The sequence below is a fragment of the Piliocolobus tephrosceles genome, chromosome 10 (assembly GCF_002776525.5).
Source record: "Piliocolobus tephrosceles isolate RC106 chromosome 10, ASM277652v3, whole genome shotgun sequence".
Lineage (NCBI taxonomy): Eukaryota > Metazoa > Chordata > Mammalia > Primates > Cercopithecidae > Piliocolobus > Piliocolobus tephrosceles.
Window position 1 is genome coordinate 114644022 of NC_045443.1, and position 13902 is coordinate 114657923.

Here is a 13902-nt window from a genome sequence, read left to right on the forward strand (position 1 = left end):
GGGTGTTTCACTAATCATTACCACTGGAAAGTGGGCATTGGAAACAGAGGTACCCCTCAAGCCAGTCAGGTTGTTACCTGCGGACACCCCCTTTCAGTCACCATTTATTTATGATTAGCTCTGTGTAAGGCACTGTGATGGAGGCTATGGCACTGCAGTAGGGCCTTCTTGAAGACTTTACAGTCAAGTTGAGGAGACGATCAATGCATATGGACTGTAGTAGTAAAAGCAGTTTCTTCAGATAAAGGGCATAATAGTTGAGTCAGAAAGCTTCAGGCTTCATGGAGGAAGGGAGGGCCTGTAGCAGACCTTGAGGGTTTGGTAGGATTGGGCTGAGTTGGTGGTTCTCAATCTTGGCTGTATATTGAAAACATTGATGCCTGGTTCTATCCCTGGACAGTCAGATTTATTTGGTCTGGGAGGCTGGAGTGCAGTGGCGCGATCTCGGCTTACTGCAACCTCCATCTCCCAGTTCAAGCGATTCTTCTGCCTCAGCCTCCCGAGTAGCTGGGATTACAGGCATGCACCACCACACCCGGCTAATTTTTGCATTTTTCGTAGAGACGAGGTTTCACCATGTTGGCCAGGCTGGTCTTGAACTCTTGACCTCAGGTGATCTGCCCACACCCCCCTGCCCAGCCTCTCAAAGTGCTGGGATTACAGGCATGAGCCACCATGCCCGGCCTGTATCTGGACTTTTTAAAGCATTCCAGGCAATTTTAATATGCAGCCCAGGCTGGACCCCACTGGGCTGGGAGATGAGGAGGTGAAGAACTGCAGGAAGGTGGGGCAGGGAATCAGTTCAGAGGCAAGAACATTTGGGAGCCTCTCTGGAGGCTGGCTCGTGTGAAGGGAGAGTAGAAGATGAGGCTGGGGAGAGGGGTGGAAGCTGGTTTGTGGAGTTTTTTCAGTAGGTCTCATAATTAAAATTTAATTCAATAAGGTGTTAAGATGTAAGACCTTATAGAGGGTTCTCTGGGTATATGGCAAGCACTGTTCTAGTCTGACTGTTGTAGTCATTGCATGCACAGCTGTGAACAGAACCTGGGCCCTGAGCTCAGAAGCTTCAAGCTGGTAGGGAGATGAACAGTGAGATGATCACAGACACCCACAACTGCCATGAGGGAGGCATCCAGGCTGCCATCAAGGTAGATCGTAGTGCAGTGTAGTGTGGCACGTGAGGGAGAAAGGAAGTGGTTCCAGAAGAAAGATTCGTGCAGTCAGGTGTTTTGAAGGGCTTGGCTTGTGGGGAAAGATTGAATGAAAGAAGCTCGGAATCAGGGAGCTTGTAGTCGGGTGTGAATGTGAGGTGTTGGGGGATTTGGACCAGGGTGGCCTCTCTGGGAATGAGCAGAACAAGCTTGGCACCTGAGTATACATAGTGGTGTGGGTGGTGGGCCCCAGCGATGTTGAAGGGGCCCCTCTCCTTCCGTACCGGTGACCTGGGACTGATGATCCCGTTGATAAAAATAAGGAATTCAGACACCGGCTAGTTTGGCCATGAGCTGAAGCATTTGATTTTAGACGTGTGGAGTCCCAGTGTGAGTGGACCAACCTTCTCTGTGGGAGAAATGCTTGCCCAGGAGCCCCTCAGATATGAATAGAGTGCTGTTATCTGTGGGGTTCCTGCCCTCCCTCTCTTCTCTTTCCCTGAGTAAGGAGCGGGCTCAACAGTTTCTATTTCACAGCTCACTATTGTCTGGTTCAGCAGCTAAAGCACCTTTTTTTCTAAGCTTTGTTGTTTTGCTGTCATTTTGGCTCAGTACTCTTTGTGTTCAGGGAGCTGGGAGGCTGGAGCTGAGGCCACCTACACCGTCTTTCCTCTCCACCCTTGCCTCCCCACTGTGTCCCCTGTGGGGGTGCCACCGAAAACAGTGTGCAGACTGCTGGTGTGGTGTGACACATGGTTAGCAGGAAGCAGAAGGACAGAGACTGGTAGGAAGGAAATACAGTTTCCTAGTTTATGTACTTCTTTTTCTCAACGTGCCTTACTTTTCTGATCTGAATTCCCTTTATCTTTCTTTCACTTACCATCTCTATTTCCGAAAGGCATTGCCATCCTTCTTATCTTTCCTGAATTGACTGGTTCCTGTTACATAGACTGTAACCGTAAGAATCTAGTCCCACAGTCTAGACATTCAAACATGTCTCATCTGTTGTGTCTCTGTAGCTAAGCAAGTAGCCTTACTCCAGCGAATGGCCTGAGTTGTTCTCAGGGTATCACACTAAGCCCGGTATTTTGTGGTCCAGGGTATGCGTTCTGGTGTAGGGTTCCTCATTCAGAAGGGTGAGCTGACTGCTGCCTGGAGAGCCTGGGGGCCAGTGGTCATGCTTTGGCTGGGGTGATCTCAGTATCTGCCCTTACTTGCACGTCGCTGGGCTTAAGGACATTCATCTTGTGTTTCTGTTTACTGGAGGATCAGTGGTCAACCCAGAGGCACAGCAGGCCAGGTTCAGAAAGCATGTCTCTCCCATTTGGCTCTTTATCCCACATGTGCACTCTCTGGGTGCCACGCTGCAGGTAGAGAGCCAAGTTCTCCAACCAAGGAATTGGGGTGACAGAATGACCTTTGGACTGTGCAATGTATGTATTTACTGTAGATTAAGAATTTGGGTGCAGTACTACTAGTAAACAAAGCACTCCTGAATCACAGTACTTCTCCATAAGAAATTCCACCCGAGGCCAGTTGTGGTGGCTCACACCTGTAATCCCAGCACTTTTGGAGGCCAAGGTGGGTGGATCACATGAGGCCAAGAGTTCTAGACCAGCTGGGAGCAAAGCCCTATGTCTACTAAAGACTGAAAAAACAAACTGGCCGGACATGGTGGTGCATGCCTGTAATCCCAGCTACTCGGGAGGCTGAAGCAGAAGAATTGCTTGAACCTAAAAGACAGAGGTCTTGCAGTGAGCCGAAATTGTGCCACTGCACTCTAGCCTGGGTGACAGACTGAGACCCTGTCTCAAAAAAACAAACAAAAGAAAACAAAAACCAAGAAATTCCAGGTTGATCTTCTATAGCTACTTCACTAATGTGTCACATCATAGATTTCAGTGACTCAGTGAATCTCAGAGGTTATGGCATCAACTCGTCAAAGAAGCCCTGCAGGAACTATGGCTAGGGCCTCAGGAAGACTGTGAGACCCCTTAAATCATTGGCCTATCATTGTGATTGTGTGGTTCTATCATGAGGCCCTTAAAGGCATTTCTCACCCCTTTTCTCCCATAACACTCAGTTGCTTTGCAAGTGGAATAAAACCCTCCACAGCAGACGTAAGCAACATAGCTTAAATACCTTGGTGACGGGCAGCACCCCACTTTATTATCTGGCCATTCTATCATCCTGGGGGCCTCGTGTCTTAGTAGGTTCAGCCTGGCCCTGGCTTTGATGGAAGGAGTCATTTGTTGGAGTGGCACTAGTCATAGGAGAGAGTGAGTACTTCTGTTTTCTAAGTGGGCAAAACCAGGGAGTGTCGTGCATTCAGCAAGAGCTTTTCATGAGCAGGCAGCATTGTCTGGCTGCTAAAGGCAAGATTTAATTGTTTCAGCAAATCAATTAGTCTTTAGGGACTTTAATCAGTCAAATCTGATGCATGGATGAGGTATTAGAAAGCCTGTGCCTGTAAGACCATTAGTTCTGAGTATCCCTGCAGCATCTCTCTCTGTCTTTCGTATGAGCGAGTGTGTGTGTTTATGGGTAAATAGTGTGGCTTATACAAATTTCTGCGAGTGATCCCTGCAGTGGGAGAGCTTGTAGGAGCAGATTGTTGTAATAGTGTAAAAGGAAAACCAAGGAGATCTTGCTACCCATGTCTTATTATTGTTTTCTCATTTGAGATTGTCACCATTGTGCTGTGAGAATGTGAAGCGTGTTCACAGCCTTCTGTCATCTAGTTGACATTTTCTCCTGTTGGAGTCACTCATCTAAACAGTGCCACAGGAGTGGCTCCACACCACCCGATTCTTACTTGTCTGTTGTTGTAAGGCTCTATGCATTTTCCCCACCATAGCCCTGCTCTTCAATCCCTTTTTGGAACCAAGTGTGTCATTCTCTTCCAGATATACATCAGGGGACGTGAGAGTGTGGGACACCCGCACCTGGGACTACGTAGCCCCCTTCCTGGAATCAGAGGACGAGGAGGACGAGCCTGGAATGCAGCCAAATGTCTCCTTTGTGAGGATAAACAGCTCGCTGGCAGTAGCAGCTTATGAGGATGGTAAGTAACCACAACCCTCCTCCCTATTAAGGAAAAAAAAAGCTTTACAAAAATTAAGCAGCTGTGGCCGGCTCCCCCCTGTAATCCCTCCATACGTACACGTGGGCACACACACATGTTCACACACACACACTCACTCTTGCCTTTATGTGAAGAAGTTGGCCAATAACCGTCAATGCATTAGTAGGCATTGGAACACAGCACCCATTAAAACTGGTGTTTAATTCCTACTGGAACTGTCAGGCTGGGTGCTAGTGCCAGACACAGGGCTGGCCAAAGCATCTTAAGCAAATAACTTGTTTGATGTGAAATATTAAATATACTTGGCCTACTTTTCCTTTAGCCTCTGCTCAGCCCAAAGGGAATAGCAAAAAGGGGATAGACATAGATCATCTGTTGACAAATATGGATACAGAAAAATAAAAGTCAGTGCCTACCTTTTCCTGGCACTTAATATGCCATACAAGATAATTGATAATAATGTGTTTTCTCTTTGACATTGGTAGAATTCTTTTTGAACATGAACAACTGTGGATTTTTGGAACTAGGTGGGAATAGTCTAAAGTTAGCTTTACCTATGTAAAGAAACTCTTGACAGTGTATAGCTGTCATGGTCATTTCAATGGCCATGATATCCAGTATGCCTACCTCTCATGCTCCTATCCTCCGTTATGTTGTGAAGTGTTGAATCTCCACAAGCTTCATGACCCCACTTGTCCAAAAGTTGGGACCACAACATATTTCAGAATGTTAAGTGTTCATGTCATGGCACCACTGCAAATCTTCAGAGGCATTGTGACATTAGCAGTTGGCTCAGAGGGACAAAACTAAAATAGCTAATGGGGAATTTTATACCCATGTGCTGTTTAAAAATAAAAATTAGGGCTGAGATCTTACATATATATATACCTATATATATTTGAGACAGGGTCTCACTATTTTGCCCTGGCTAGAGTGCAGTGGCACTATCTCAGCTCACTGCATCCTTGACCTCCCGGGATCCAGCGATCCTCCCACCTCAGCCTCCTGAGTAGTTGGGACTACAGGCACATGCCACCATGCCCAGCTATTTTTTTTTTTGTTTGTTTTTTTTTTTAGAGATGGAGTTTCACCAAGTTGCCCAGACTGGTCTTGAACTCCTGAGCTCAAGCTATCCACCTGCTTCAGCCTCCCAAAGTGCTAGCATTATAGGCATAAGCCACTGTGCCTGGCCTTGAAAATATTTTTATATTTTATATAATTACTTTAGCAATGTGATGTTGGTTTGATGTTAGTAGATACTATTGATGGATTTCCTTTTCAGCCTGTAGAAATTCAGCTAAGCTATTTCTGTGGTGTAATTAATATTTCATATGTTTATTGAGACCCTGGATAATAGATACCTTAAGAGCAGCTTAAACATGTTTGCTACTTTCCGAATTATCAATGAGTTTTTTTTTCCAAAATACCTATGCAAAGATTGCAATACTTTTAAGTTAGAATCATACAGTTTTAGGGTCATCTAATAGCCATCTCCTACCATTCACACACACGAACGTGCACACACATACTGTTCTACAGATGGGGAAACGGAGGTGCAAAAACCTACTTCAGCTAGGTAGGTGAAGTCAGCAGTGAATCCAGAACTGTGATTGTGTCTCCAGGGCCGTGCTGCGGTGGTCATGCTATTTATGGAATCCTGAACATAAAGACTCTTGTAGAAATGTGCGCCCAATTGATTTGCAGCCCATGTCTGACATCTCGTGAGCTTGAAAATACAGCTTGAGGTCATGTTCAGGGGTGCTGCTGCTGGTTTTATATTGTTAGAATTGTCTTCATTTCCCTCATTCCCTGTTGTGGCACAGAAATATTAGGAAACAATGCAGGCATGATAAAGAATCTACCTTTTTTTTTTTTTTTTTGAGACAGTGTTTTGCTCTGCCACCCAGGCTGGAGTGCAATGGCACCATCTTGGCTCACTGCAACCTCTGCCTCCTGGGTTCAAGCAATTCTCCTCTCAGCCTCCCGAGTAGCTGGGATTACAGATGCCCACCACAACAACCAACTAATTTTTGTATTTTTACTAAAGACAGGGTTTCACCATGTTGGCCAGGCTAGTAGTCTACTTTCTTTGGTAAATGCTTAGCAATTGATTGCCAAAATATATTTTATATTCTTTTTTTTTTAAGTCATAGTTAGAATTCAAACAGAGCAAAAATATATATAAAATTACAAAGAAAAAGTATGCAAAAAGAAGTCGAGGTATTCCTCCCTGTCCCATTTCCAGGCCCTCTCACATTTTACTTATGGAGGGGTCTTGCTGTATATACTTTTATGCACTTTTTTTTTTTTTAAATAACTTAATGGCACATCTTGGTGATCGTCTGTATTCACACTTACATGGTAAACTTTATTCTTTTTAATGCCTGTGTAGTACTGCATTATGTGGCTGTACCATCATTTATTTATTAGGACCCTCATTGATGCACATTTGAATTGTTCATTTTTGTTATTCAAAACAGTGCTGCAAGCAATATGCTTGAACGAGTGCCAAGATGGACTTGTCCAAGGGTGGCCATGGGTTGAGGTACAGTGATTGCTAGGTCGGAGGCTATGGCTGCTTTAGGCTTTGATAACTATTGCCAAGTTGCCCACCAAAAAGGTTTCACCAGTTTTTAGACTCACCAAAAGTATGTGAGAGTGACTGACAGGTGAAAATGGCATTTTATTGTTTTTGTTTGCCTTTCTTTAATCACATGTGGACATCTTTTCTTTGTGTGTTGTTAGCTGTTTCTATTTCTTCCTCTGCAAATAGTTTGTTCCTGTCTTTCTTCATTTTGCCTTTGGGTTGTCATCTTTTCTGACTGAAAAGAAAGTTTGGGAAATAATCCTTTGCGATATGTATTTCTGACATTTTTTCAGTATGTCATTTATTCTTTTTTGTTTGTTTTGAGACAGTCTGGCTTTGTTATCCAGACTGGAGTGCAGTGGTGCGATCTCGACTCACTGCAACCTCCGTCTCCTGGGTTCAGGCGTTCTCCGGCTCTCAGCCTCCCGAGTAGCTGGGATTACAGGCGCCTGTCACCATGCCCAGCTAATTTTTATATTTTTAGTAGAGACGGGCTTTCACCGTGTTGGTTAGGCTGGTCTTGAACTCCTGACATCAAGTGATCTGCCTGCCTTGGCCCCCACAAAGTGTTGGAATTACAGGCGTGAGCCACTGCGCCTGGCCTGTCATTTATTCTTTAATGGACTTGTTTTCTAGAAGGTACTTGGTGTGTGTGAACAATTTTAATTTTGTAATCTATAAGTGAGTGGGTTTTATTTTGTAATATAATGTTCTTGATTACTACATTTTTAGGGTTCAAAGATCAAAATAATATAAAGTTATGTATAGAGAAATCTTGCTGCCACCCACTTTTGTCTGCTCCATTCTGAAGTAATCATATTTTTTACTTTCTTATATATCCTTGTATTTTAGTATTACAAGTACAAGCAAATATGAGTGTGTATATTCTTATTGCCCCCTTTTCAAAAAACAGAAGACAGCATACTATTTACATGATTCCACACCTTGACTTTTTTCTCTAAATAGCATATCTTAAAAGGCAGTCCATGTCTGTGTAGAGAGAGTACCCCATTTGCACACCTGAATGGTAATTCCATTGTCTATAAGCACTTTGGTTTATTGGAGGACAGTTGTGTTGTGTTTGCCGTTACAGTGTTGTGGTGAAAAACCTTGTAAAGATGACCTTTCACGCAAGCGCAAGGAGGATTGTTTTCTGGGTTACAGGGTAAATGCAAATGAGGTTTTACTATTTTATGCTGTCACCAGCAAGCCATGAGAGTGTGCCCGTTTCCTCACAGTTTTGCCAACAAAGTATGTTTCCAACTTTTGGGTATTCATCAGTTTGAGAAGAAATGGTCATCAAGTATAGTTTTAACTTACATTTCTCTTAGTGTGAGAAAGGTTAAATTTAAGAAAAAAATGTGTACCTGCTACTTGTAGTTCTTTCTTTTTCTTCTGTTACTGTTATGGCTTATTTTTTATACTTTTATCTTGACAACTTCGTCTTGGATTAGTATGCAGTATGGTTCCAAGTACATCTTTTTTCCAGCATCTCTTCTCAGAGAGCCCATTTCTGCCTAACTGGTTTGAGGCACTGCCTTTATAAGCTTTTAGCTATGAAATTCACTTTGTATCTGGGTCTGTTTCTGAACTTTGTGCTCTGTTTCAGTTGGTCTGTCTGGCAGCTTACATTTACATCAAGCTTGTCAGTCTCGTGCTTTGGGGTTTCACGTCATGGTTGGGAAGATGATTACTCAATGCCTGGGTAAAATCTCTAGTGCTTCCAAGGCTGCAGTGTTTCCATTGAAATCTTTGATTCGGTTCAAGTTCATTTTAGTGTTAAGGGCTCCTGCTTTTTTGGAGCCCTTGTGTTTCCCTGCTTCTCTCTCATGCTGAGCTTGTTTTATTGGTCTGATTCGGGTTGTTACTGTTTCTGTGATAAACAGCAAGTTCTATTCTTTTCTGCGGACCTCAGGTGGCATCATCTTTGGTCCCCCTTCAGTTTAATAGATCGACACTGTGGTATTTACACCAATATATTCATGAATAGCTACTTCTGGGCAAAGACAGATTCAAATAATCAAACCCTATTTTTATATTGCTTCTTTCCAGGAGCAGCTAACTGGCACTTCTTAGGCAGGAACATGACAAAAAAGGAAATTTACCTTGTGGGGTTTGCTGTCTAAAATTTGTGACACGGAAAAGAAGAATAAGATAATAAAATGAGTTAATGAACTTCAGTTCTCTGATTGTGCCAAAGTGAGGCTCTGTAGCCATTGAAACGCCCTTGCTGGTCTACACGCACATTCTCAGTGGAGGGAATCGTATCCAGAGCGGGAGATGGAACCTGCTTTGGGGAAAGGGAGTCATCCCTGCATCCCTTTTAGCCTCTTTGCCCCGTAGGAACACTGTACATGCACCTGGGGTGTAGAGATTTGGCAAGGTGATCCACAGTTGTGATTTTTTGAATTCCAACCCACTGGCCTCATATTTCTTCTGCCTTGTTTCCGATTGTCAGCACTGGCCATCCTCCAGTTTGATTTTACCACTAATTGTGTTGCACGTTACCATACCGAAATGAATCAAATCAAAATGCTTTTCCTGGAGCATTAGATAAAGCAGGCGAAGGTTCTGAGTAATGAGCAGATGCTGCTAATGCAGGGACGGCGGAGACCTTGCCAGGACTCCATCTGCTCTGTGCTTGCCTGCCTTTGGCCTCATGCCACAGCATTAGGGAATGGCAGTGTGCTCGAAACCCACTCCCTGGTCACAGAGTTTGTCTTGAAAGCTCACTCTTTGGTGAGAAATGAGATTACACACTTCTTAGGTGCAAAGAAGTTTTTATTTGTCCCCCTCAGTGGAGAGAGGAGAGACGCTATCTGGTGCATGTTAGCATGAGGAAGCCTGGGTGGGACAGCCAGCAGTCCTCTTTATACAGTGCCGTCAAGCACAGCAAAGTGGCTCATCCACCTCCGCAGCGTTCCCAGTGCAATTGTCTGAACACACACATGCTCCATTGTCCGGCACTGTGGCTGTCCGGGACTGTGGCTGTCTGGGGCCAAGGTGACTATGATTTCTCATTTACTGACATATCAACAATGGACGGGGGTGGGTCTCTCCAAGCTGCTTTTTAGCGGTGAGCAGTAGGACCATGTTTTACTTAGATGACTATGGAGACTAGGTGCTTCTGAAGTTTTATTAAGATTTTATTTTTAGTAAAAAAATAGTTCTTCAGTCGTTTTGCTTGTATCTTTTGTTTGTATGTTGATGATGACATTTGGATGTGATGGCATGGCCTTTGAATGCAGTATACAACTACCCCCCTGCCCCCAACATTGAAGTTTTAGAAGTGGATTCTTAACATGTTAAAGCATTGCTTGGGAGAAGGCTAAGGCAATTGACTGGATTGTGGAGAACTTGATTTTTTTCAAGGCCTTTCTTTTCCAGTCAGTCTTGTCCTAAAAGTTTCAATAATCAGTTCTTGCCTGGTACCTTTGCCTACTCACTCTTTAGGTCCAGTCTTCATATTCAGACACTTTGCAAACAAAACAGAATGAGACAACTTTCTAACAAAAAACAAAAAAAACACACCATGTATAGTCCTTGTAAAAGATAGGGTATGTTTATAAACGTAAACTTTTTTTTAACCCTAGGAATGCTCACATTTTAAAGATTGAGAAGGGAATTAAAACATTTAGGCTACGTGTGGTGGATCAGGCTTGTAATCCCAGTGGTGTGGGAGGATCTCTTGAGCCCAGGAGTTGAGACCAGCCTGGGCAACATAGTGAGCCTCTGTCTCTACAAGAAATGAACTAGCTGGGCATGGTGGGGTGCACCTGTGGTCCCAGCTACTTGGCGGGCTGAGTTGGGAGGATCACTTGACCCCTGGAAGTTGAGGCTGCAGTGAGCCGTGATTGCTCTGCTGCATTTCAGCCTGGGCAACAGAGCAAGACCCAGTCAAAAAACAAACAAACAAACAAACAAAAACAAAGGCAGAAATCTGGACTGAGGGGTTTCGGTGTTTAAGGAATCCTTCTTAGGGCATTGAACTTTAAGTTGGCCTCCACCTGGCACATCTAGGATGTTAGGGTTTGTTTCACAGACAGGCCATAGAGACTGTATTTTAGGGGCTGGAGGAGGTTGTTGAATACAAATGCTCTTTGAAAGCTTTTTCTATTCCTCAGTGACAGGAGCTTGAAATGATACATGCTCTGGGTAGAGTCTGTGTTCTGTCTGAATAATGGGGCAGTGGGCCTCACATGAGAGTCCACAGATTGGATTTTGGGTGAGAGCTGTGAGATCTGTAGAAATTTTTTTTAAATCTGTGTTTTTGTTTTTATAGCAATCTTAAAAAATAAAAATAAACTAGATCTTTTGACCCCATGACTGAACTGTGCTGTGGGATCACAGTATTGGAATTTACACTTTGTGTTTGAGGCTGTTGGTACCAAGTGACCACCTGCATGCCCGTATTGACCTTGTCATGAATTGTTTTTCACACCAAGGGGTGTCCACAGTGAATTTTTAGGGATCTCCAAGCCCTCAAAGTTAAGAAACACTGGAAAGGCACCGTAGTATGCTAGTAGGCACAGACTAATGGATGACCAATTTCTGGGATATCTATGCATTTTTGAAGTTACTAGTGAAAGTAATTTGAAGTATTTTTCTCCTGTAGAAAAATGAGGCACATTAAATTGTTAAGATTTGGTGTTACTCTTTCGGTTTCTTGGAGGTGGCTTTAGTGAAAACTGATTTTTAATAATAGACACTCAGATGCATAAATTCACAGTAGCTGCTCTATTTTATTACAGTTGAGTTACAAACTGAAAGAAGCAATAGTAGCACAAGGTAGCTTTGGGGAGCTAGTTTAGACTTGAGAAGTAAATTGCCCAAGTTCTTAAGTGTCCCTAATGACAACTGAGCATGAATTAATTTGCTTTCTCGAGGAAGATAAATAGAATTTTAAGTGAGAGAATGTAACTTCCCTTTCACTGTATGCAGTTTTGGTTGTGGCGTTTATTTCATTCTGAACCCCAGGGCTTGATCAAACTAGAAGTGAGTATATTTGTGGAATGAATATATTTTTGTTTGAAAAGCAAAATGCATCTGCTTGCTTGCCTTTTCATTCAAAAAGCCATTAAACGGGCTCCAGTGGAGTAGAAAGGTGGTCTGGGGGCCAGGGAGAGTGTGAGAGGGAAGCTGAGTGAGGCAGTGGGCTGGGAGCTTGGCAGCATACAGGGAGACTGAGCAGGTAAGTATGTTAAGGCTCATGGGAGCCAGTTCTCTCATGCTTGGAGAAGGAAGGCTCAAGTATGGAAAGGGGATGGCCAGAATGAATCCTGTGGGGCTGGATTGGAATAGGAGGCATCAGTGTGGAATTTATGGTATTAAATATAGATAGAGAAGTAAACAGAGATGTACATGTATGTTGTACATATATACATTTATGTGTGTCCTGGCTTTGTTTGCTGAGAAGGTGTAAGAGCAGTAACAGTCCAGTAGCTGTGAGGACAACTCGTGTCCAGCTCTTGAAAATATAACTTTCTACTAAAAGGAACCAGGGATGCTTGGAGAAATGGTGGACTCCAGGGATGGGGCAGTAAAATCACACAGTAAGCCTGGACCATCTGATTGCACTGAAGTGAAGAAGTGCTTGAAGAATGATGATGACATGTCACAAGGACACATAAGTGAGCTTGAAGATGTTCCCACTGGCCAAATCTGGGACAACTGGAGTATCAAAATCAAAGTTGATAACAACAGGTTACAACCCATTGAATAAAATAGGAATATACGAGTATACCATGATAAAAATAAACAGATCAATAAATAAAAAGAGAGGAGAGGCCGGGCGCGGTGGCTCAAGCCTGTAATCCCAGCACTTTGGGAGGCCGAGACGGGTGGATCACGAGGTCAGGAGATCGAGACCATCCTGGCTAACACAGTGAAACTCCGTCTCTACTAAAAATACAAAAAATTAGCTGGGCGAGGTGGCTGGCGCCTGTGGTCCCAGCTACTCGGGAGGCTGAGGCAGGAGAATGGCATGAACCCGGGAGGTGGAGGTTGCAGTGAGCTGAGATCCAGCCACTGCACTCCAGCCTGGGCGACAGAGCAAGACTCCGTCTCAAAAAAAAAAAAAAGGAGAGAAAAATTTCCTTACAGTAGAATGTCAACTAATAAATGCAGAAAGCGTGATGGGATTAGAAAATTACAAATTGGCAACCATCACGGTAATAACTGATTCAGACAAAAAAAGAAAAATCAATTGAGGGTAAAACCAGAGTGTAAGAATGGGATGAGGGATGGGGTCTTACATGGTCTCAAAAAATATCCCCACAAAACACTTACTAATTAAAAGGGAGAAAAAGGTAACTCTGCAGTCAAGAAATCTAACAGGTACCATCTTAATAAAGTGGTCAAATTTAACATCATCAGTAACGGTAGAATTGATATCCTGTGCCACGTGACAGAATGCAGTGAGAAAAACACAGAATCACTTCTGTGGTATTATTCCAGCCAAAAGTGTACAGTCCCATCTAATCAAGAGAAAATACCGCACAAGCCCAAATTGAGGGACATTCCACAAAATGACTAGCCTGTCCTCTTTAGCACTGTCAAGATTATGAAACTCAGGGAATATCTTAAGAACTATTCCAGGTAGAAAGAGAAGAGACATGACAACTGAGTGCAGTGTGTCATCCTGGCTTGGGTCATTTTTCTACAAAGAATGTTACTGGGACAGTTGGCAATGGGATCTGACAGTGAGTATATAGAAGTTCTTGCAGCTTTTCTGTAATTTTGAAAGTTTCAAAATAAAAAGATAAAAAATAACATGTTCTTGAGAAAGATGAAGTAACAGGAACTGGATTTATCTTTCTGCCTTAACTAGAAAACTGGACAAAATATATTAAACCATGGTTTCTAGGCATTGGAAGATAAGTAGCCACACCTGTGATCTCTTGGAGGAGAACAAACATGGTGGGCCCACAGTTACACCAGCTCACCAGCTGGAAACAACTCCAGACAGGGAGTGGGGACCTAAACAGAGTCTGCTGGCCTCCCTGACTTGAGGAGGCCCCAGTGAGGGCTCAGGGAAGCCAAGGTGGATAGAAGTTGTGGGCCAGAGTGTTGGAGAAGAG

The 13902-nt window shown here is 43.5% G+C and overlaps 1 protein-coding gene across 11 annotated transcripts in view; it reads left to right on the forward strand.

Moving 5' to 3' along the window:
- Positions 1-13902, forward strand: part of FBXW8 (F-box and WD repeat domain containing 8) — a 114342-nt gene that overhangs the window by 45449 nt on the left and 54991 nt on the right. For all 11 annotated transcript variants that reach the window (XR_004229191.1, XR_004229190.1, XR_004229186.1 and 8 more), the window contains exon 5: positions 4058-4215. Coding sequence is in view for 5 of the 11 variants with exons in the window: in XM_023204209.1 (XP_023059977.1) it covers positions 4058-4215 (158 nt within the window). In the remaining 6 variants the exon portion in view is untranslated. The remainder of the gene's footprint in view (positions 1-4057; positions 4216-13902) is intronic.